This window comes from Tyto alba, unplaced genomic scaffold (assembly GCF_018691265.1).
Source record: "Tyto alba isolate M040663 unplaced genomic scaffold, T.alba_DEE_v4.0 Super-Scaffold_21, whole genome shotgun sequence".
NCBI classification, from domain to species: domain Eukaryota; kingdom Metazoa; phylum Chordata; class Aves; order Strigiformes; family Tytonidae; genus Tyto; species Tyto alba.
This window is the reverse complement of record NW_024881295.1, coordinates 12,911,666-12,937,032: the sequence shown is the minus strand read 5'-3', so window position 1 is coordinate 12,937,032 and position 25,367 is coordinate 12,911,666. Positions and strand designations below refer to the sequence as shown.

At 35.5% G+C, this 25,367-nt stretch overlaps 1 protein-coding gene across 18 annotated transcripts in view; it reads left to right on the top strand.

Moving 5' to 3' along the window:
* PLEKHA5 (pleckstrin homology domain containing A5) overlaps window positions 1-25,367 on the top strand; it is a 169,805-nt gene that overhangs the window by 129,902 nt on the left and 14,536 nt on the right. For 3 of the 18 annotated variants that reach the window (XM_042795228.1, XM_042795229.1, XM_032986129.2), the window contains 11 exons: window positions 2,278-2,397; window positions 3,070-3,123; window positions 9,754-9,834; window positions 15,728-15,790; window positions 16,670-16,750; window positions 16,885-17,034; window positions 18,435-18,536; window positions 19,621-19,732; window positions 19,986-20,032; window positions 20,928-21,116; window positions 21,625-21,742. In XM_042795228.1, coding sequence (XP_042651162.1) covers window positions 2,278-2,397; window positions 3,070-3,123; window positions 9,754-9,834; window positions 15,728-15,790; window positions 16,670-16,750; window positions 16,885-17,034; window positions 18,435-18,536; window positions 19,621-19,732; window positions 19,986-20,032; window positions 20,928-21,116; window positions 21,625-21,742 — 1,117 coding nt within the window. Of the gene's footprint in view, window positions 1-2,277; window positions 2,398-3,069; window positions 3,124-9,704; window positions 9,835-10,255; window positions 10,406-15,727; window positions 15,791-16,669; window positions 16,751-16,884; window positions 17,035-18,434; window positions 18,537-19,620; window positions 19,733-19,985; window positions 20,033-20,927; window positions 21,117-21,624; window positions 21,743-25,367 lie in introns of those variants that run through there. The other 15 variants (XM_042795230.1, XM_042795244.1, XM_042795232.1 and 12 more) reach the window with 9 other exon arrangements.

The following is a 25,367-nucleotide window of genomic DNA, read 5'->3' as shown; positions in this document are numbered from 1 at the left end:
GAGCTGAAATTCTCACCGAAGGTGAATACATCCACTTTCCTAATTGAAACATGACTCTCAGCCAACAGCTAAGAGATTGTCCTGAATTTGTCATTTCTTTACCAGCTTTTGTCTCATTTCCTTAATCTTTCTCTGTCCATCTGAAATTGCTGTTTGAGAGAGTTATTAATTAAAAACACAGATTTTGAATCATACCATGGGCAACAGCTGCCCAGTCAGTCCTTCCACTGCCTCGATGCCTGTTTCTTGCACTTCTCAGCATGAACCCCTGGCACCTTTAGCAACTTACGGGTTGGCCTTTGGCAGCTGGCACCTTATCTCTGTGCCGTGCTTTCTCCGGACTTTTCTTTGGGTTCATGGTCCCATCAGCTCTCCTGGGCTCTGCTGCTGGAGTTGGGCTGATGAGCAGGATAGGGGGCAAGGAGTTCCAAGCTTCTGCCTGTAGAAACCAGAAGTCCTGCCCACAGCTCAAGCGTTGCAAGGGCTGGAGGAGGAAACCTGTAGGTAGCTCTTTAAACAAAATTTTGTGTTGTGGTTGTTGCAAGAGTCCCAAGAGCTGTATCAAAAACACGTCACTTACAGCAATGTCAAAAATGTTTGCAACATTATCAGTGTCTAGAGAGGAATAGGAATTCCTGTTCGATGGGCTCCTCTATGGAAAAAACTTTGCTTGCAAACATTGGATTTAAGTACCACTAAATAGTTTATTCCCACTGCACTAAAATTGGGCTTTTGCAGAAGAAACCGAGAGGAATTTTGATCTTGAAAAAGTGATTTACTGTTCCTTTTGTTTGAAGATGCTACTTTCAATTTACTTATTTCTAAAAAAAAGTTTTTGTGTGCTTTGAAATTATGTTAATTTTCAGACTGAAAGCATTGTCACAGATTTTTGAGGAGGACTTGAAAACATCTAGTATAGCAGTCTAGATTCTTACACTTGCTCTCTGAAATTAAGTATTTTAAATCCAGATATTAAGAGAGTACTATAAGAGGAAGATAGGCTGCTAGACAGTTTGGCTTTGGTGGTGGTTTTCCCTCAAAACAAATGGTTTTGACAACTGAAGCTATGTGGCAATCCCTTGCTCCCTCTTGTGGGCTACTTTGGTATGAGCTCAGAACGGTGCCAGTGCCACTCTTGTTCCCAGGGATGTGTTTTCTTTATTCTGAGAAACTAGTATTCGTTTTTCAGTCATTTAATACTTCATTCTCTGGAGCTTTTTTCCTTACTTATTTTCTTTGGGGAAATTCTGTGACTGTGGGAGACAGCAAGCAGGGTTTTAGGGTTTTTTCTTTTGTGTTTGGGTGTTGGTTTTTTTTAAACTCACAGAACTTGTGAGAAAACCAAAATGTTGGATGAATATTTAACATCTTATAAGATGACTTCTGGAGAAGTGTAAGAAACAGAAGCAAACTGGAACATAACAAAAATACTTGCGATATTAAGTGTTTTGTTTTTTTTGAAGTATTGCCAATAGAAATGGTTCCCAGGAGTGGTTCAGGTAGAGTTTCCGATACTGACCTAAATTGATATGTGAAGAATTACCTGACAAATACCCATTTGAGTGTGACTTTATTTCCATTATATAGAGAGTCTCAGGTTTTAAATACAATTCTTCATCCTTCATCTAAGGCGGTATTGTACATCTTAGTCACAAAAGTAAAGCAATAAATTAACTAGTGGCCTCAGACCTGTGGAAGGTGGGACGGAAAATTATTTTTGTCATGCTTGTGCAGTTTTATTATGCAAAAGGTGATTGTTTCCGATGTAGTTCAGTTATTGTGGGTTTTCTATTATTTTTATTCTTAATTTTAATGCATACCTTTGAAAAATTAGTTTAGAAACTAAACTTTCTTGAGGGAATTTTTTGATTCTTTCACCAGGCTCAAATGGCACGTACAGATAATGATATCCTAAGGACTAGAATTATCTCCCCCTTCACTTAAATCAATATCATCAATTTGATATGTATGTCAGAAAAAAGTCTGAGGGCTGCACAGACTTTCTCCTGAAAAATCCTCACTCATTTATGTCCTTTATACAGAATGTCACACTTTTATGGCATTTGCAGTATCAACTGGTTTGAGTAGTTGAAAGCTAACCCGTCATTATATATTTGAAAGTGGTCAATCTGGGGAAAAATGGTGTATCTTTTGTTGTGTCACTGTAGAAAGTTTTTGTAAGAAAGATAATAAGAACCCTTATTTTAATTAAGTGTTGTTTAGGATACCAATTAACCTTTTTTCTACTCTTTGGCTTCTCACACTGCACTCCTTCAGCCAGAGGAGCTCACGCTGCTGCTAATAAAGCTGAGACGGCAGCAAGCTGAACTGAGTAGTATCCGGGAACACACACTAGCACAGCTCATGCAACTAAAACTTGAGGCCAGCAGCCCAAAGGTCAGCTATAAAGCAATGTGTGTCATGTACCATTCTCACTAACTTGTAGTCATTCATTAAGTCAAAGTTTGCATTGTACCATTAGTGCAAAATTTTCTGACTACTATGGGAGTAGAATAGAGTAACATTGGTTCTTTCTGTATGTGATGTTCTGCTATCAACCCTTTGAGGCTTTACTCAGAGCTTTTCAATATTAGCTGAGTCAAAATTACATAAGAATATTTTAAAATATATCATAGTTAAGTTTAAAGGTTTTCAACCTATTATAATAAAAATTAGTGATAGATCATGAAATTAATTTATTATTTATCTGCCTCATAAAAGATACAATCTTATTTATAATCCATGTACAAAAATCAGGACATGGTTATAACAGATTTATCAAAGGGTTTATAGTTGTCTGTGTAGTAGACCTTTACATGAGTTTACTGTATTTTATATGTAAAACCTAAATGTGATATAGTAGTTCATAGTCTGATTCATGGAAAACTTTCATCACTTCTGTTTTGGGCTCAAAACTCATTAACCACCAAAAAAAAGTAGATAAAAACAGCATTATATTTCTATGTAAAGTAGGAAGATCACTGTCTAGTTTACATCTTTTAAAGCTCTTTTCATGCATTCTGCACCTTCTGTCCCTTTCCTTCTTCCCCCCTGACTGCTGCCTGATAGAATGAGATTCTTTCACATCACCTTCAAAGGAATGCCATATATTTGGATCATCAGGTGGGATTTGCAATTTTCTTGTGTGTTTACATTTCTTAATGCTTTTTGCTTGCTCCTATCAATCTGGAAATATTTGGGCGAGAAGGATTTTCAGTGCATTTTATGAAATTGGATGTTTAATATTTGCCCTTTATAAGTAGCACAGAATTATCTTGATTACAAATTTGACAGATAATGGAAAAAAACCCTTCAATTTAAAGTTCGCCAGAATATAGTAGCCACTCACCAATTAATTTTTCTGATCTTCGTTTCCTGCTTGTAACACTAACAGATGCATTTTATCATCTTTAACCAAAGTCGTATTATATGTCCAAGCGCATATGACACACATGCAGTGTATAGAAAATCAGTACTTCTGATAATTTTAGTTTTCCAAATTAAGAAGAGTTAGATGTTTCTACAGGACATTAAATGAAAGGGAGGTCAAACATGCAGAAATGCTTAAAACAAACCATAGCATGGCTCATTACTTTTTCTCTTTTTACTCAGTTATTTTTTAAAGATTTATATAAGAATAAGAATTTACTTCATTACAACTTCTGATAACTTATGGAGTGAGGGTACAATTCCGTCTTTGCTAACGTAATTGATTGCCAAGTAAAGAATTGTGACATCACATACTTCTTTTTATGGCTTTGTTGCATGATCAAATGGGACTTCTGTACAAGTTGTGTGAGAGAAGATTTTAAATGGGAAATTTTTGTTAACACTTACAAAACACAGTCATAAGTGCTTAGAAGAAATACAGATAACTAAGTGTCTGTTAGTTAAAAAGATAAAAATCATTAGAGCCTTTCTTTTTCTAATATTCTTTCTTCTAATGAAATTTTTCAGCCTTACACTTAATACCAACTGTTCTTAGAACTTGTCCTATGTGGTCTTGTGACAGGATTTCAGTGAGTTACTAAAAACCACACATGCACATGGAAACACACACACACACAGGTATGCACACACACACACACACACACACACACACACACACACACACGCTTGGTTCACCCAGTGACTTTATTTTCCTGTTATCTCTTAGAAGTAAGGTGTGAATTGTGACCAATTCACTTAGATGGTAATGCATTTCTAAACAACTCTGTCTTGTCTTAAGGGGCTGTAGGATGTCCAAAACAGTAGGGAAAAGCTGCTCGCTAAATTAGGCCAAAATATTTAATCCAACTCAAACATCTCCAGTTTCTAATATTTTGGAATAAAATAATAATTCTGTCTTCAACAATGTAATTCATTGCCGGAATAGGCCAACTGTCCATGTCAAGTGTAAAACTATGTACCATGCTGTTGATTGATAAGCCAAGATTGTCAGCATGATAGACAGTATTAAATGGAGAGAATTGCTTATGTATAACATGAAAAGTGGTAAAAAGGATTTTCTTTTTTACTTGCATCAGATAAAATTTAGAAACATAATCTGATGTAATAAACATTAATTTAGGGAAGTGTCTAAATCTTAAAAATGTGCCATAATTACCCCTACAAGAGGTGCAAGAAATCACTGCACTTCTAACAGTAAGAAATCTTTATCAAGTCTTAAATATATTACCTTAATCACAAAATCATGAAAGAGCAGGTTGGAATACTTGTTCCAGTTTCTGATCAGGTTTTCTTTTTTCCCCTTTTTTTAATATAATACTGATACTTACCTGTATGCAATAAATCCCCAAGTGTCTTTTTGCTTTGAGTACCACTGCTTCTAGGGGTGGTCTCTCATATATATCTTTTTGTTACTTTGTCCATTATCAGTTTTCCTTCATGTTGGGAAAAAAAAAACTCTTAACCTTTTTTTTTTAATAGAATTGAGGCCTTTCCTCCTTATTATTCACATCTGTAACCAGCTTGCATAATCACTTGCCCTCTTTGAATTTTAAATGTCCTGTGTACTTAAATTTCTACTCATACTTAATCTCTGAAAATAGTGTCAAAACCTGCTTTGCCTAGAGCATGTGGTGGAACTTCAGTCCTATTATCTTCAACTCTCACCTTTTTGGTCACAAAGAATTCAATACTGTACATAACAATAATTAGTAAGTTTGTACTGTTACACAGGTCAATTTTCAGGCAGACTGAAGTTCATTTGTAGGGAGGGTAACTTTTATGCTGCTGCAGTAAATTGTTGTCTACTTGTTAGGTGGCCTTCTTATCAAGGCTCCAGAATATCCCATAGCGTTTTTTGTCATGCTTATTTTTTGTACTGCTGTTTCCTTTTGAGATGCTTATAAGTTCTTATGTTACACTTTTTGATGTTTCTGTATTATGCTTTCAGAATTTTTGTTGTTGTTGTTGTAGTTCAGAGATAGAGAAAAAAAGATTGAAGAGGCTGACACATATATCCAGCCATATGATTTCTTTGATGTCTTATGGCTGAAAGAATGATTGTCAGGCATCCTTTTGTTTTTTTATAGTGAGGTTGTGAACTTCTCTGCTGGCTCAGGGTTCATAGAGAGGTGGGTGAGAGACTCATTTGCCTTTTAAGAAGTAGTTCTTTGGACACAGCTAGCAACACTAGACAATGATGATTTGTTTGCCAATGTGGGACGTGTTATGAGGGCACATATAATCTCAGTCTTCTGCATTATCAAATTTTCAGGGATCACTGACTGTTCATTACTAAATCCAAGCCAGCAGTCTCCGTAAGGTATTTGTACCCGGTTATTACAATAACAGTAATGAAAAGTAGGAACAACATTTTTTTCCAAATAAAAGCTAGACACACTTTTTTCTCCTTTGTAAATAAAGCCATGGCAGGAGGTACCACTTGAATCTTTCTGTTACTACGGAGAATTCCAGAAAACCAGCCCTTTAGTACACTTCCCAGTTTTATGTTGATAATAAAACTTTTCTTTGGCTGAAAAACCATTTTTCTACTGAGCTCAAGCTATCTATGTTAGAGTCTTCATGTGTGTTGTTACACTGATCTCTCCATATTCCAGGCTGGTTTGTCACAGTAGAAGCTCTGATAAATTTCATTTAGTCTTTTCTTTTTTTCCTTATTCTTTGAAATGGTTATTTATGTAACTATTTTAGGTATTAGGTAGTTGATCTACTTCTATCAGTATTTTCATTTTAAATTTCTTTCAGTTTTCAAAGGGTGCCTAAAATAAACAGAACTTGAACAAGAAGTTGTCAAATAAAGGAATGAAGGTCCCACAGCCAACATCCATACTGTTCTGGTGTTTTACTTGTTTTCTCCTCTTCACCACCCTCTTTATGAGATCCTGAAAGTGTTTCTGAGAAAAGGGAGTAAATTAGAGGAGGCTGGAATAGTACAAGGGGATTCGGATAGAGCTGGCAGATATCCTGTATTATATCTGATATCTTGCGTTTCAGACTAAAATTCAATGTCCTACAATATCAACATACAGGATACTACTCCTTACTTGTATTTTTCAGGTTATCTGGATAAGGTAGACCAAGCTGACTCAGCCACCACTCTTATTTCTGTTGCTTTTTTTTTTTACCTTTCCCTCCCCAGAGGAAGAAGGGAGGCTTAAGGACAGGGACTCTATAGCATGAAAAAAAGACTGCCCTGAAGGCACCATTGCTGTAAAAAGGATGAAGGAAGGAAAACTGCTTTTTCCTTCTATTTTTTGGGCAGAAGATTAAAAAGCAGAGGCAAGGTGGGAGAAAAGCTTAGTCAGGTCCTATTGCCACTGCTTTTACCTTCAGGAAGCTTGAGAGGAAATTGATAAAACTGCCAATCTGAGTTTAGTGTTTTGTGAGCCATAACATATGGTTTTATCTCATCAGTGTGGTCAACTGTCCAGATAGGGAGTCACTATTCCAGCTGATCGCTGCCACCAGAACAGCACATACTGAAATGTCATCTGGCTTGGGTGTTATCAAACACAGAAGAGAATTTTTGAAAAAGAAGGAAGAGAAAAATTGTTAACAGCTTGGCTTCACAGTTTTAAACACAAATACCCATTCAGATGCTGGCCCATAATTAATGTAGCTGTTCATATAGATCGTATGTCAAGAAGGTGGTTTTTTTCATTATTTCCAACTGGAAAATGCTTTTATATACTACATAAGTAAAGATAAAAGAAAAGAGGAAGCATCACGTCTGGGAAAAGTTACTTATTAGAAGAAGAAAGAGATAAAGACAAGACTGCTGAATTTTATTTGGTTTTACTGCTGTTTTGCTGTGTGGCATCAGACAGTTCACACTTTACTTTGCTTATGAAAATCTTAATCCTGATTTTTGTGACTACTTTAGTTGGAGAAACTTTATGAGTACAATACTATTAGTTATTATACATAGGATCTAAAAGGTGTCCTTTACTGTACAATTTTTTTTTTCCTGAAGTGAGAGAAAATTGAGGCTTATTTCTATTATGAACAAGCAATTATTTTTCCTTGAGCTGTTTATTCAATGTGAATAGTGTCCAACTTCAGTTTGGGAGTAGCCTTGTGATAATGAATTAAGAACAAAAAATAGGTATCCTCCTCACCTTTTAGAGCATGGGACTTGCCATTGTGTCCCACATAGCTCCAGTTTACTTTGCCAGTTTTTCAGTACGCATAGCCTTGTGTGTGTGCTGGCTTTAATTAACGGAAGGTTTGTGACAGATACATACTCCCTCAAGAACTTAAATTCTCAGTAGTTAAATGTCATGATTTTTTGGAAACATTATTTGCTAAAGGGGAAAAAAGCCTGCTATATTTGACTATTTGACTGCTACAGAGGCTCTTTGGTTGTCATTACTTTACCAATTATCTGTTTTTTGCTCTTTGTTCCATAAGGGATTGAGGAACTGGAGCTTTTCTGGAAATAACTGGCCTTTGCAGGCGGTGTTAGATAAGCATGATTAAGCACCAGTGGTAGTAAAAATATTGGAAGAAGTCCTGTAAATCAAGGTTGGATCTGGCTGGAGGACAAAACATTGCTTCAGAACATCTTTTGAGCAAATCCACTTCTTTTCTAATGTGGATGAGAACAATCTCTGAACAGTTCCACAGAAATTAATTACGGTGTTGTCTGTTATCAGTCAGAAAGGAAAAATTTGAAATACTGTAAAAAAGAATTAGCCAAAGAGCCTGAAGGTGTTGAAATACTCCTAATGAAAATGCATCCAAACCAGCATACTCCTAATAAAATATTTCAGCCAATTTTTTCCTTTACAAATATTTAATTTGTACGTAGTTTGATTGCTTGGCTTTGGACCTTATTGTTGACCTTACTGTTGAGATACCTTTTGGTATCACCAGTTCACCCATTCTCTGGACAAAATTTTAATGTGGAGGGAGAACAACTTCTTGCGTCAGTTCTAGTTTTCTGTTTATGTATACTGTAGATGATGGAGGAAATGGGAGGGGTTGCTTGTTTGTTTTTTTCCCGCCTTGAGCAGACAGAGCATCATAAGCTTGCCTTCCTAAGATTAGATACTCTTTATTGGGTGATTAACTTATCAGCTGGCCGGACTTTACTATGTATTAAAAAACAACAACAACAACAAAAAGGTCCTCCATCTATAACAATAAAAATGTGTTTCTTATAAGTAAAAAAAATATTTCTCCAAATGTGCAAGTTAGGGGATTTTTTCCTCAATAATTAGGGACAAGAAAATCCAAAATGCATCAAAAACTTTGGCTTTCTGTTGCACTTCAATCTGTGAAACAAAAGTTTGCCATGCAAATTCAGGGTGACTGCATATATATATATATATATATATATATATATATATATATATATATATATACATAAAGACAGAGTGGAAGATCCTTCCTATGTAACCATGCTTGAAACAAGTTGCTAAGGTTTCCCAAAGTTTCCAATGGATCCTAAAGTTTCCAATAAAAATAGGAGGGGGACTGTGCATTAAGTGACTTTTCAGTTTCTTTTGGAGAGGAAAACTATCTGTTTTCATAATTTTTCCCTTACTCTTAGGAAAGTCTTCTTTTTAAAACCAAAATCCCATACTATTTTCTGTGTTGCATACTTTTCTGAAATTCTCAATGTATGCAATTTTTACTATAATAATCAAAGTATTTGACTCTGACATTTGCACACATATCAGTAAATACTAATCATTATGGAAAATATCTGACCAGTTTTGAAATGGTTTCTCACTCATATATGGGTGTGGATAAATACAGTGAGTAATGATTGAAAGTTCCTAAGTATGGAAATCAGTGCAGTATATGAAGATATTTTGTGGTACATGAACAGAAGTCTAAACCTCACTTCAATATTCAGAGGCTGAGAATGCTTATATGATTTTAATGTACATTGAGTTATTAAATCTATAGTTTGAAAGGTTTTCTGATAAAGGTTTGAGTGTTCCTATTGCATAATCTGATAGTACTTTTGATTTCAATGTTGTGCAAATCTGGGTTTATATTAAGTATTTTTATTTTTAAAAAGGGAGTGTGTTGGTGAATAAATACTACATTGGTTTTGAGCATTTATGTGGCTTTGATACATTTGTTTGATATTATTAAACTTTTCAGATATTGATATAACTGAATGATGGAATATATAAAAAGCATGGGATAAAATGTAATCTACTGCATTATTAGAAAAAATTAAAGTAGAGGCTATATTTTACAGTGTCGTCTTTCAAATCTAGCCATGCTGTAAACTGATGTTTGCTGTATGCTCCTCCTGATTTGAAATAGATGAAAGAGAATGAACCTTTAATCACCATGGTTCACACTATGATTGAGAACTCGGCGCTAAGACCGCAACTGTACCAGCAAGTAAGGTCTTGGATAGTGAATGAAATTGCTTTATCATCTGCAAAAATTTTCCTTAGTGACAGTTTTGGTTGTTCCTCAGATTTATTCATAACATTGGTGCTTCTCTTATTTGCTTTGGAAAACCACAAGTCATCCATGCTTTATAAAATGCTGCAATATCGTTAGCATGGCTTTTGCTGCGTTTTTGTTGTTAAGTATTAAATGTACACTTTTGGATAACTTTTACTGTCTAGATTATTTAATTAGTTGATGTTTTATGCAGGTGTCCAGTAAATTCATAAAACTTCCAATAAGCTTCCAACATTTGTCTTAGCATGATTCTCTGCAATTAGTGTTCAAAGGTGCTTCTTTCTTTTGACCACTACAAAAGCATGTGAGTGGTGTTTACCTGGTCATTTCTGGCAATTTTGTTTTGTTCTAGGAAGTGGATTTACAAGTTTTTGTTTGCACCTACCAAGCCTTTAGCCACGGAAGAAAGGAAGGATCAAAATTACTTTGATCTGGGGACTGTAAATCCAAAAGGCAGTGTCTGTTCATAAAGTCACAGCAGATTTAACCATGCACACTAACAGAGTATCTAGCGATGGTTGTAAATGGTAAGATGGAAGAAGAATCAGAAATGTGAATGGAAATATTGTCTGTGAGTTGAGACCTGCATTAACTTATGAGCATGGCCAATACGTTATCTGTTGGCACTGCAGTGTCTTAGGGATTCTGGGGCTTAACTTAATAGCTCCTGTCACATCAGGGAATGTTTAAGAAGTTCCTTGCCTCAACTGCAACAAAGATACTGTTCTTCCTTAAATGACTATGATATTTTGCATCAGATGAGGTGTGCGATTCTGGCTACCAGTCAGGAGGGAATATCTGACAAGTTCCCAGTTCCCTTGCATTTATGCCCTTGTGAGCCAGTGACATATAAAGGTTGCATGGTTTGAAGAAAATTAGATGTTCTGCCATGCCACGGTCGTTTATTAGTGATTAATACTTTTCCATGTTTCTAAAAAAATACTACAGCTTAATTTCATGTTTCATTTCTCTGGAAGTCAACTCCACATTGTAGATTTGCTTCTGATCCAGAAGAGTTGCAAGAAGAATCTCAGCTTTCCGAAGGAAGTAGGGTTGTGAGTGGCTTTGATTTCAGGCTCGTCCAATTTGTGCTCTTGTGTGCAAAATAGGAGCTTTAACATGGAACCTGAAGGAACTATTTGGAAGAGGAATGGGAGAAGTAAGGCTCCCTCGAGCCCCAAATGAAATCGATTTTTGTTGTTTTTTGTTTTTTGTTTTTTTTTAAGAAGACTAGCTGTTAAGGTTTTTTTTAAAGAAAATCAATTTTCTGTGGTAAAGTATGTAAGACAAATAAGTCAAAATACATATAATAAGCAGAGGTGATTTGGATGTGTCAGGGTAAACTATCTCATCTTCTAATATTAATATGGACACATTTGAGGTACAGCTGTGCCTGGGCTAGTCTGCCCACTTATTTAGGGATACCAATAAATTAGAGTGCTGTCTTGACAAAGCTGTACTGTCAGCTAAGGTATTGCTACACAGCACTGCCTTCACCTTATAGACATACCTGCTGCTTTGTATTTGACACTGTATAAGCACCTTTTTTGATATTCTTGTCAAAGAAACAGTGACTCTAAGAGATCATGAAGGCTGAATCACCTTTTGTCACTAGAGATGTGGTCTCTTCAGGTCAGAGCGTTTGCGACATGTTGGCAGGCTTGTGCAGGAGAACCCGTGTATTGCATAAACTGGAGAACAGCAAGACCTTCTGCTTTCATGGATTAAGTTTCCTATATAAAATACTGCATTAACTGACTTCCAGAAAAGGCTAAAAATACAGGCAAAATTTCACTGCCTAAATAGTCTTCTAAATTTTTGTAATGCAGAACTAACTTGTTTAAAATTATGGTAAATTATTTAAAGTTTAAACAACATATCATTTTTTATTCAATTTTTTTTTTTTTATCAGTCATCTCTCCCAATACAGTTTTAAAGAAATGTAAACAATTGGGAGAAGCCTCTGTGTAGTGATGGAAACCTGTTTTGTTGTCAAAATGATAAACTAGTTTCTGATGACTGTAACCATTCCCCCTGGTAGAGAAGAGGATCTTTCTTTGCTTCAGTTTATTCAGTTCACTTTTATGACTAAGCTTATATATAGTTAAGCAAAGGAAAGCAAGAAAATCTTGTATTTAATTAGAAATTGAGGTGTCTTGCTTCCTGTTTGTTTGTAATGGTTAATGGTTCTTCAGTAAAATAGATAAAATATATACTATTTCAAATGTGTTATTTATAAGGCGCTTTTTTTGTGATTTGTTACATCTTCACAGTTTTTTAAATCACTGTGACTTAAATCAGTCTGCTCTACAGACTGTACTGTAAATTTACAAGTATAAGGCAGGGCGATGATTCCATATGTATGGACAAGAAAAATAGAGGCTTTTTACAGCATGGACCCATTTCTACCTTGGCTTTTTTTGTGTCTTTCTAATACTAGGTGAGGAGTGTTAATCTTGTTTTCTAAAGCAGCACATGGTCATTTTAAAAGTAGAATTGTCCTCAGTTCCTCTTATGTGTGTGAGTTTCCTAAAGGGGCAAAAACTAAAATCTGAGTGTAACAAGCTAACATCCGGGTCTTTGCTTGGATAATTGTCTTTAATACATTAAAAACATATGAAAATAATCCTTGATTTTTTGCTCCTGTAAGGATAGGGAGACCTCATTTATAACATATTTTTTATTATTATTATTGTTGCTGTTGTTATTATTACTATAGCAGCTGCATACATTTAAACTGCTATGCATGCTAGATTTCAAGATTTGTAGGTAGAAATATTTTTCAGGTTTTGTTATGAACACATGAGATGATTGTATTTCAGCCCAAAATCTTGTATTTACAGTTTGTATTTGAACTGTTATCTGTCGCATCATGCAAAATTAGAGGAGAAACCCGTTCACTGTGGGGTAAATGCCCATTTGCCCTTCTTCCTTGATAGTAAGAAGTACTTTAAAAAAGAAAAAAAAAACAAAGCCACTTGGAAGTCTGACTTCAACCTCGTGCTCCCCACAAAATGTCCTAGATCGTCCTGTTTTAATTTCCTAAGTGCAGTAATCTTGCAGAGATGCTTAGTGTGCTCTCAGGGTGTGAAATTTCCTGCCAAACATTTCTTGTATCAAAACAGTTAGCAAAATCTGAAAATAGCTTATAAGGTAATGAAATAATACTGTCACTTAAATGTTTTTAATATTGACTGCTTAAATAGGTTTAATCCCTCATGTCTTGAGAGAGAGATTTGCCTAATCTGCATTTATTTGGGAAGAAACTTCCCTCTAAGGACATCTTGTATTGTGTGCATTGTGGTGGATTTATCCACTTCTGTGATTCATCTGGTAATGGCGTTTGACAGAGATGGGGGGAGTGTTCAGTGGGACTGTAAAGTAGATGACAACATAAAATGGAAATTCAATTAAGGTCACTTTACCTTTTCACATGTAAGATAATGTGTTTGGCCAAACTCCCTGTGTGCCGTTTGCCTTTCAAAAATGCAAAGTTCTATTTGTAGGTATTCGGGGTGCTGCTCCTTAATGTCCGGGAGCTGTGCAGTGTATTTCACCATGTTAAGAGGAATGGATTTTTTTCCATTTGAGTAGGCAAATGTCGAGGAAAAGTGTAGAAATCAATGTCATTGGTTCAGTAGGTGGCACTCTTTGTTTGAAATTACTGTCCCGGTAAAGTATTTGTAGGAATGATTTGGCAAGAGGTGTTTGTTGAACGTGACAAAATACGTTTCGATAACTTGATTGTTGGAGCTCTTACAATGTGTTTTCCAGGGTTATGAGGTTGTTAACCTTACTTGTAATGTGTAATTGCAGTTTGTCTATTGCAATTCCTCTCATAATTCCAGTAGGATGTGATAGCATTCTGCACATTTTGCCTTAAGCTGTTTTATAGATGTGCTGTGGAAAGAGAAACTGCTGTTTTGTCAGAGATGGATTAAGTGTTTCATACTATTTTTAGAGGTTTTGCACTAGATCTATGTAAAATATTGCAGTAGAAATGTTGAAATGAAGTGGCACTCCAGCAGTGTCTATTGTGGGAAACTAGTACCGCTGACAAAAGCAAGAAACAATTTTAAAAGTGTGATAGGATTTTAATAAGAAGCATTAGCACGTGTATAGTGTTCTTTGAAAATCTGTTTTCATTTTCTGAATACTTAAAATACCTTCCTTTTAGGAGGTAGGCAGGGATAGGGATGCTGAATTGGCAAGCTATTTTAAACTTGGCTATAATTGTGGTTGAAATGCCAAAAAAAATAAATGTGCCTCTTTTTAAAAAAATCAAGTGTGAAAAATACTGTCTTGAAAATATAACATTACATTTTTCCAGGCAAGCTATATAAAATACTGAGCAGTGTCTTGGGAAAATGTATTTATCTAACAGTGGATAATTTATCTTCTGTAAAATCTTTCTGTTATGAAATATAACTAGGTGTCCTCTGTAAGTTAAAGACATTTGGCCATGTTTATGAGTTTTTTTAAATATTTCCATTCCTCATTTTTCTCTCATTTTGATAAAATCAACAGTTAAAAAGCATAACTCTGCAATAGTAGGAGTTTAAATAGATATCTTAATTTTGTGACATTCACAAGGTGCAAAAGTGCTGTGGCTTTTATCATATTCCAACACTCATTTTCATAAAATGTCCATTTCAAAGAAAGTTACTGTGTGGTTTTAATACACTATACATACTTTTAAATTGTCACCAGGTGCATTTGCATGAGGTATGTGGACATAATGTCTTGAAATGAAACACTTAAGTGTGTTGAAGACATGTACGTTTGTTTGGAATGCTTGTCTGATTAACCCTTCCCTAGTCCTTCTATTTATAAGTGTCCTTTAACATGGACTTGTGTTCTTATAGTCTTTCTTGCACTATTAAGTCACAATGACCTAATTATGACAGATACGTGTAAGGAAAGCATCTATTCTGAGACTCAATGCACATGTGTTTTTCATTAAATAGAATACAGGGGTTGATAGTGTTATGCCAATTCTTGCTGCATAGGACATTAAATAGTTACTGTACATGACAGTTCATTCTAAAATGGGGAGCTACCTTTTTTCATGTAAAATATTTTTAAATCTTTCTACTGGTCAGTTCAGAGATGGAAGGAGTTAAGAACTTAATGTGGGAAGCTGTATGAAAGTAGTTTGAGGATACCTTACATGCTGACTGACGTGAGGAGACAAGTTTGCCTAGGTCCAAAGATAAAATAGAAGAGCTTCCATTTATGGCATTTCTGGCAGTACTCTGTTGGAGGGAGGAAATCCATGTGCAGAAGTAGGCAGAAAGATATTTGGTAGCACTTACTGGGTGTATGCCTGTAGCAAGATATTTTACACTTATTTGTATACTTAGGTCATTCTGTTCTGATTTGATTCACATCAGAATATCCTCCTTGTGGATATACTTGACCTTAGTGGGCCTAGGATGGTTAATTCCAAGTAGTATGAGCCCCTATATTTAGAATGCACATAAGAAAACATACATAATGATGTATGACTGTGTATAGGTATACTCTGGCAGTTTAATCTTCCTACATAATCCATATTTAATTGAATTAGTTGTACATCTTTAAAAATCCAGTCTGCATTAGAAACATAGCCTATTAAGTTAATGCAACTTTCTACTGACAGTCTGCTTGACATTCCATTTACTTATCTTCATTAATATATATTGGTTAAAAATATATTGTTCAATGTGATATGTTTGACTTTCAAGCAAAAGCTGATTTCTGTATGAAAGCTCTTAAACTAAACAATAGTTTCATTTCATAGTCCAATGAAGTTGTTTTATGGCAATATTATTCTTCCTTATAGTTAACACAAGAAGAGTGTAGGGGTACACTATACAAATATAGAACTGAAGAGCTGGATATTGATGTAAGTCATTTGTATTTCTTCTTCCCTGGAAATGTTGGTATTTGTCTCTTTATTTTGATAATTTCCCCCTCGACTTTTGGGTTTGAAAAGCACTTTGTATAGGTGATTACCAACAGGAATTGCTGTGTGAAATTGTGAGACATAAGAACATGACTCTTTGTAATAACCTTCTCACCTGCCAGAAGTATTACACTGTAGGCTGAAGGGAAAAACTCTGTAGTTATAGTTCCGTTATAAGCATGAGAATGTCATTTTTCAGGAAATATGACCGATACGCAGGCAGCATCCCAGTGTTCTCTTAAGAGTTAAAAAGTCAGATCAGCACAAGCTGAACCAAAAAGGTTGTTCAGATATAGAAAAGTAAACTGTTTCAAATTGGTTAGAGTGCACTGAACAGTTACTTGCTCAAACTGGAGCTGAAGTGGAACAGTTTTAGCCATAGCCAAGCCTTGATCAGAGCTAAAACTGAGCAGAGCATGAATAGTACTAGCAACTAAATATTAAAAACTACCACCTGAAATAACTGTGGGAAAGACTGTGAATGTATCCAATATTCTTTATAATGCTGAGGAATATGTAAATTAGAACAGTATTTAATGCCTATTGTTAATTTGTAAAGATTTAGCTGTAGAATCATAAATTATATGTTTTGAGCAATCCCGTTTCAAGTTATAATAACACTTATTTCATAGTATCTTAAGAAGATTTCTGAGGTTAATTTGAAAATGCAAGACTCGTGCCTTCATAATTTTAGAATTCATATTTTGTGGTAATAACATTTTATACAGTCTTGTGTAATGATTTGATCAAGTTATATTTTGATTATGGAAGATGTTAAAAATGAAATCTTAATTGTGATCATTTTTTGTTATATACTAGGCTAAACTTAGCCGTTTATGTGAACAAGATAAAGTTGTACAAGCACTGGAGGAGAAGCTTCAACAGCTACACAAGGAGAAAGTAGGACAATTGTATTTATTACCTAAATTGGATGTTATTTTACATGCTTATTATCAGAACATCGATAACTGAAATAAAATGAAAATCAGACCAATGATGCAGAACATTAAAAATAATTCTTTTTGTTATAATAGTACACACTTGAGCAAGCTTTGCTATCAGCAAGTCAGGAGATAGAAATGAATGCAGATAATCCCGCAGCCATACAAAATGTAGTCTTACAGAGAGATGACTTGCAGAACGGACTACTTAGCACTTGTCGAGAAGTGTCGCGAGCTACTGCAGTAAGTAATACATTCTTGTCAGTAAAACTCAATGAAGTGTCAAATTATTATCTTCATGTTCATATTCTTAATTGTGTTGTCTCTGGCTATTTTTCATTACATTCCAACAAAATTCTGTTTTCTTTTACTTTCTTCTATTTTCGTCAAGGGCATCTGGAAAGTGATCTTTTCACTACTCATAGTGTAGTCTTTCTTTAATTGTTTTGGGTTTTTTTTTTTGACCATGCTGACTTTAATTGATGTGGTAATTTCTATCTTTATAATATGAAAAATTGATTACAGGAGAAGTAAATAATGAAAATAAGCTATTTTATGTGATGGCAAAATAGTAGGAAGTATAAACTTTATCAAATATTCGATCAGATAGGTGGCTTATTTCAAGCAAAATCAGCTGCATGATGAAAAGAATAGATTATACTCTCATGGTCTCTCTCAATAGTGGACTACTATACTTAAAAGATCTTTCAAGTTTTACACTTTGAAAAACCTTAAAAAAAAAGGAAAGGGATTTGCTATTTACTGTCCTTTTCCACCTCATGATGGTTTCTACACTGAAATGACAAGGGAAAGAATCATTTTTGCCTACTTACATATATATCCAAAAAGGTTTTGCAGTGTCAAATTCCAGTGGTTTGCTGTGGTGAAATTGATATGAAGTAGGCCCTGAAATACTGGTTTCAATCTGAACATTAGACATGTTGTAAAAGGAATTACTTGGACAAGGGAGAGGGAATCAGGGAAAGGAAATCCTCCAGATATACTTTCCCTCATTAACTTTTTAATTTATGTTAAATTGAGTAAATTGCTTGATGTGGGCTTAAAAAATGAGATGGTAGAGCTGACCTCAAAGAATATTTTCTTTTTGCACCTTCTCCCTTCTGGTGTTTGACATATGCAGGATAATGGTGTATTAGCAGGCCTGGGGCATTCGCTGGTAACCTTACAGGCAGGGTTGGATGACTTACATTTGTCTTGCACAGCACATTGTGTAGACACGCACATGTTGTGCATTCACACATACGTATTCAGTGTGATAAAAGAGAAAAATTTGCATCCATTTTTGTGAGTTTTCTGCCTCAGTGGAAGGACAGCTTAAGACCCACATGCCTGTGGACTATAAAGACATATTCTAAAGATTCTGCTCTTGCCTTTAGTTTTTGTTTGTGAAAATACAAAATGCTGTTTGTTTGAATTCCATTCAGTATCATTAGAAAAATCAAAAAGCTGTTTAAGCATTACATTCTCTAAAATACATATTTGTTTATTGTTGGTATTTATTTATGTATTACTTCCTGAAGTTTCATGCCACTAAGTAAAGAAAAATATATATGCTTTATTTTCTTTTTTTTTTTTTTACTTGAATGTGCATCTGTAATTCTTCACTTTTGTTATATACTTAGGAACTGGAAAGAGCTTGGAGAGAATATGATAAATTGGAGTATGATGTAACTGTAACAAGGAACCATATGCAGGAGCAACTTGATCGGCTTGGAGAAATTCAGGTGTGGCATAGATCTTAAAGTATGCTTAAGTCATTATCATTTACTGTGATTTTGTTTAAAAACTATACAAATGAAAAAAGCGGGATATGGGGTGCATTAACTTACAAGGTATAAAAAGAAATTAAAAGTTTGTAAGTCCTGAGGATGTCTGCAGCTTTTCCTGGATTTTTGAACTGGTTTTCCTGTATCTGGAAGCCTCCTCTTTCTGTTTCAGTAATGGGGTCCAAATTGGGGTATTTTTCTCAGACCTTAATTGCTATGATAGTCATAGTAAATCTTCACAAAAATCCTTCCATTTAACTGAATATTTTGAAATGTATTTAAATAGTTCTACTAAAATAAATTATAATAAAAAGTATTCTAGGCATTGCTTCAGGTTTTACATATGAAGAGTTCTGATGTGTATCTTATTACCTCAGTGTGTTGGGCTGTGGAGGATTGGACAGTTAGTATAAATTCTGAATTTCTAAAATCTCTCTGTGGCACACACACAGAGATGTGCATACATTATCTGGAATAGGCAGGTGGGTGTGGTCCATGCTGGGCGGCATTAAAGGCTATTTGCTCCAGGGATTGATTTTCTATGCAGCTATGAAAGGGAGATTACAAGGAAGCCCAAGAGCTGAGAAATTTGTGTTTTGCAGTCCAAAGCATGCATGACCATGAATGCAAACAAGCCCACAGTTTATATTCTAGTATGCAAACACCATGTTCCTCTCCACCTATTTTAGGGTTAGAACTGATGATTTCTTTTCTTTTGTTGTATGTAGGTCTCATTTGCAAAGTTTGCTTGGATTTTCTTTTGAGACAGTAGATACAATTATATTCTTAAGTGGAGTTTGAACTAGGAAATTGCTGTCAAATTAGCTGACACATTATGAAATTAGTTAATCTTATACTTTTTGTTTCTGACAATATTTGAATGTTGCACTTTTATGGAAGAGTGTCTGTCATTACTGCATTTTATTTGCCTTCATTGGGAAAGAATATGCAGTGTAGTCTAAAGGAAGAAAAAGGTTTTCTGTTTTTCTGCTTGCAACGTATTCTAAGTTATTGCCTATATATGCTGTTTATCTACTGGCAGACTGAGTCAGCAGGGATACAGCGTGCCCAGATTCAGAAGGAATTGTGGAGAATTCAAGATGTCATGGAAGGTTTAAGCAAACATAAACAGCAAAGAAGCTCTTCAGAGGCAGGTAAACTGTTAGTTTTTATCTCATATGAAGTGAGATTGGGTCATATATATATTTTTGAAGGATAAATTCCATAGTTACATTATAATTTTGAAAAAATGGTAAAATTGCCAAGAAAATAAGAAAACAATCATCTGGTTGATGCTTTGTGTATTTGTTTGATAGCAACAGGTTGTAATTCATATTTTAAAAGTGGTTTATTGAAAACATCTTTTTTTTTCTTTCTTTCTATGCCTTCCCCCCTCCCCCCGAACAGGCATCATGGGATCAAGGACATTTTCAGCTATTAAATATAAAAATGAGGTATGGTTTTAGCATATTTGTCATTTTAGCATCACTGAATTTCTAATATACCTATGATAAAAATGAACATTATTATAATTTTTAAGGATATCTGATGGATGTATTCAGTATGTTTCTGTGAAAATATTGCATGAGATAGTTTTAGACTGATATCTCCACTAGTAATTCTAGTACTTTCATTTGTTCTGTGGCTTTATATCGCACCACTGTGTTTCTCTTTTCCATTTCTCACATTTTCCTCTCCCTAGGCTTTTACCCTAGAAATATAAACCCTGATTTATGGATTTGTTTTCTACCCACTACACTTTTCATGGGAAGAAATACATTGCTTTATATGTCTATTCACATATTGAGCCTGGTTCTCAGATGGCCAGAGCACCCACAAGAACAGCTGAAACTGTGGGAGCTCCCAAATGTTCAATTCCTCTGAAAATCTGGCTAGACATTACCGTTTTAAAGGGACATTGTCATGGTTATCTAAATTGTATGCAATATACATCTGGCTTACAGTATTTTCTAAAAATCTAATTTATGTAAAAATCTTTTAAAATATATGTTGAATTTATTTTTAAAGGATGATTCAGAGAGTTCCTATATGTCCAACAGAAAGTGCTGGTGTTAGAATTGAAAATTTTGATAAGCAGAATAATGAAACTATTGAAGCACTTCAGTCTAGGTGGTAGTAATAAAATAAAAAGCAAACAAGCAAACAAAAAAATCACAAAGAAATTAAAGCTGTCTTGGGCTCTTTTTTTTTTTTTTTAGTGTGACATTGTCCCTTTAATTCTAAAATCTATAGCTGGTGTAGCCATGGTAATATATTTTTCTTTTTAAGTTATAAATAATTGTAACAGATGTGCACATCTAAATAAGGTGACTATTCTACAATCTTTAGGAAGAGGAAGTAGTCCCACCTCGTCCTCCACTCCCTCGGTCCTATGACTTTACAGAGCATCTTCCCATAATCCCCCCTCTGCCCAGTGATAGCAGCTCCTTGCTCTGTTATAGCAGGGGCCCAGTACATCTGCCAGAAGAAAAGAAGATTCACCAAGTTCAAGGATATCAGAGAAATGGATCTTACTGTGTAAGTGGCTTAAACTGCCACATTGTTCTTGAAACATCCCCCTTCATTTGCACAGTCACAATTTTTATTTTGTCATCTGGCTACTTTGGTGTTATGCTTTTTACTTTTATTTACTTAATTTATAGCTCCATCATTTCCTCTTCACATTTTCCTGTCATTTATTCTGCGCATATATAAAATATCTTAAGACTTAAATGCTTCTATCTGAGTAAATTTCAGAAAATTACATTCTTCTACTTACAAGTTCTTATAAAACTCCAGGCTCAGAATCAGTTTTTGCTGAAGCCTTACACAAGGCTCTGAAATTCTGCAAATGTTGTTACTCAAATTAAATAGAAATACAACTCAAATTAAATAGAAAGAAATACAATTGCAATAGCACTTGAACAATGAAATATTGTCTTAAAGTGAGAGTAGAGTCTTCACAAAATAACTGTTTTGAGTCTTAAGACATAAATGCTTGTGCAAAAATGCGTGTTTATTTACCTCATAACCTGTTGTTCCTCAGGGTCCTGATTATAGGCTTTATAAGAGTGAACCAGAGTTAACTACAGTAGCAGAAGTGGATGAGTCTAATGGTGAAGAGAAAACAGAACAAGTTTCAGAATCAGAATCTACTGCTAAAGGTTTGTCCCCAGGCACAGTGTTTACAACCTTTCAGCCTTTTCCACAACGAATACAAAGCTTTAACTGTTGTTATAGAAGCTATATCATCTTTTGTATTTTTGTAGCCTGCCCATTTCTTAATATGATGAAACAGCTTCTACAATAAAATAATGATTTAATTATATGACGAGAAAGATTTCAGTCAATTACACCGCAGAAAAATCAAACATTACACTCACCAACAACCCTGAAATCCTTATTGACACCATGTCTAATCACATCACTCACATTCCCCACACACTATTCCCTTGAACAATTACCCATTTTATGTTCTTCCCCTTGAACAATTATTCAGTTTTTGAATCAAGCTCCCGATGTTATGTCACTGGAACGTCCAAAAAGGCAGCACCACAGAATTTTCAGACTCTCATAAGGCAGGGAAACAATGTCTTTTTCTTTTTTTAATCTTGTAATTGTTGAATTGCCTTCTGTCCTCTGATATAATAGGAATAGTGATCATGACCTTGGAGTGTACAGACAATAAAGGTCTTTGCAATTGCTAAATGCTTTAGATTCTTCTCTTCATCTAGCTTCCATAAAAGCTACTAATTGCTTGGTAGAGTCTTTTACCAGGAAGTGCTTCTCAATTCTGTTTGTTAAAACACACAGAATAGTTTGTTAAAGGTGACTTCAGGAAAAGCAGCTTGGACACCTCCCAAAAAACATATTAAGAGCTTTTAGAAAAAGTAACTAAACCTACCCATTTTTTTACCGTAATGGTTGAAGTTTCCAGTGCCAGCAAGATCACTCTCTTCTGTTCTGGTAGTTTGACTAAGCATGTACATAGCAGGCTGATGCAACAGTACCAGAATATATTCAAGAACTATGATCGTATAAGGATACTGTTTTCATCAGAAAGTTAATGGAGGTTTTTAAAACTAAGACTAGCATACAGTTTGAGTGTAAACAATGTGAATGGCCCTATTGATATAGTTAAGCTTGCATTTACCAGACAATTAGTCAATTCAGATTCACTATGGTATTTGCTGAGGTATAATGTTCACTTCAGCTAGATACTAAATTTCTTCTAACTTGGTGGTGAAAAATACAAGGTTTAATCTGAGATTTGCTAGTCATCAACCACCTAAATTGAGGAAGTTGCCTTACTGAAAACATGCTTAGGTTTTATTGACCTGCGGTTTTCCAGATTATTTATAGTAAACTGTGACAAGAGGGAAAGTAATTATCAAGACAATGTAAGAAAGCCCATGCTGACTGTATAAAGCAAACCAATACTTTTTGAGCACCCCAATCTGCTTTCAGTCGTCTTCTGTAAAGACAGAAATAATTTTATTATGTCCATTTGTAGAAAAACAGTCCTCAGTAAGGTAAAGCAATAATAAAATTTCTTCTAACATAAATAATATTTAGGGGCATGGGAGAAAATAGTTGCAGTGGTATCAAGAACGAGAGGCTTTTTATCTTCCTAAACAACAGAATGAAGTGAGTTTATCGTAGCTGTGTTTTATCATCCGGTCCATGCTTCTGAGCGTGTGAATTTTCTAACAGATATTTCTTGTTCTGGGCATTCACTTCTAATAACAGTCCCCATGCAGTAAGAAAAATATAACCATTGCTGCTTGTTTGGGCTTTTTGATAGTGCATATGCTGTTTCAACAAACGCTTTTATACCATTCTACCTTAACAGTTTATAAGCTGAAAAGGAAACAAACTCAAAGGCAGCTCTTCTCTGCAGTTTTATTTTCTTGCTGTATTTAGAAGTCATACTTAAATAATATAGTTTTGTACTGAAGGTGATTCTAAAAATCTGTAGATTCCAGAGGAAATTTTAAAATGTTTTTCTAGTTCTTTGTGCACATTACTGTACTAAACGCCATTTTCCTCTCTTTTCAAATGTCAGCAATAAGAGAAATGTTTTAATGGGACTGTGTAGAGTAACCCTTACAGCTGTCTGCAAGCAGAGGAATATTTATGACCTGAGTGGTACATAAAGGTGATACAAAATGAAAACGGACTTCTGCTGTGTTTTATCTTTTTTATGTCTAAAGAAGACCCAAGCTGTTGCTTTATATTTTTTGTTTTAAATGATGGATTTGGAATTCAAATACCTTCAGACTATTTTGTCAGCCTATCAAACAATTTGGAGAAAGAGTTGAGCCTTCACCGAGTCAATATATCCTCTAAAACCTATGCAATCTCAGGAAAAACAAGGAGAAATAATTTGGCTATCAAAGAAGACATTATATCTATTTTTTTAGGCAAAATCAGCAAGGAAAAACTATTTTTAATAGTTTGATTTCCTGCATGTATCAAGAAGCAAAAAAATAAGCATGTGTTATTTAATTATATCTGTATATTTTGGTAAGCTTTAACTTCAGTTTTTTGCCAGCTTAATTACATTTTGGCAGGGCTTCTCTAAGGAGAACAACTAGTGGTGGATATTGTTAGGAGAAGATGAATGTAGTGGACATCAGGACACAGAATATCCTCAGCTCCCAACCAGACAGCGCCTGGCTGCTGCGCTTCCCTATCCCTAAGTACAGCAAGCTGCAGGGCTGAGGACATTGTCCCGCAGTGCCCAAGCACAGCCACAGCGGATAACACAAGCAGGTTTCGAGACTGGTGCCATCACAGGCACCACATAAACAAGACCAGCGCTCGCATGGAAGTGGAGCAATGCAAATAGCGTGATCCTGTTCTCCCTCGCCAGCTAACCAGGCCCAAAGCGTGCTAGCTGATCTCGTACACACATAGACATGAGCTCACACTTGTGCACATACACAGACGAGTCCCTCCAAGAGCTGGCCACACCTATGGTATCTTCATCCATCAACTCTCGGTACCTCTGGCCTCTCCAGTATCTGAATCCTAGACCTAAGGTCTTTTGGACAGCTGGCTCCCACATCTTGTATGCTGCTTGCCATCTAGACTTGTTTTAAGTTCGTTAGCACCTCAGGGACAGAAGGTTCCCCCTGGTAGCAGGTCCAGGCCTTTGGTCCCTCCAGCAGCCAACCCGCAGACCTGCAGTCTTTCCTGTCTTTGGCCCCCAGAGCTATGATCTCTCTGTAGCTGTCTCCTACTCACCAGCTAGCCTGGCTCGAAGGTCACTAGCACCTCCCACGCTCTCATACACAGAAGGGAAAGCGTATTCACAGGGAGAACACTTGCAAATAAAGTTTAATAAGAAGATAGGACACACTGCAATGCTAAGGCATGGGGTTTGGTCAGACAAGCATACTGACAAATGGCTTGTTTATGCAAAGCTGGCCCCTTCTATTCGCCGTCCTCTCTTTGTTCCATGCCTGTTCTTTCCCATCCGCCTTACCCCATCCCTTTTGCAGCCTTTGTTTCCTCCCAAATAAACCACCCACCCATAATTACTTTTTGTTCATTGGTCCCACGTTTGCTAAATTATGTATCTTCAACACCATTTCCTAGGTTAGCTTGGCTGTAACTGGCAGCACTGATATGGCTACCTGCTGGCCTTGCAAACTCTGTTCCACGAAAAGTCACCAGTACAGCCCTCCAGATAGCTGTGAAGTTTGGCCATCTTTCACGTAATTCCCCTTTAACCATCTGTGAAATCTAGCCATTCCACACAGCACTGTGAAACTTCTGTCTGTT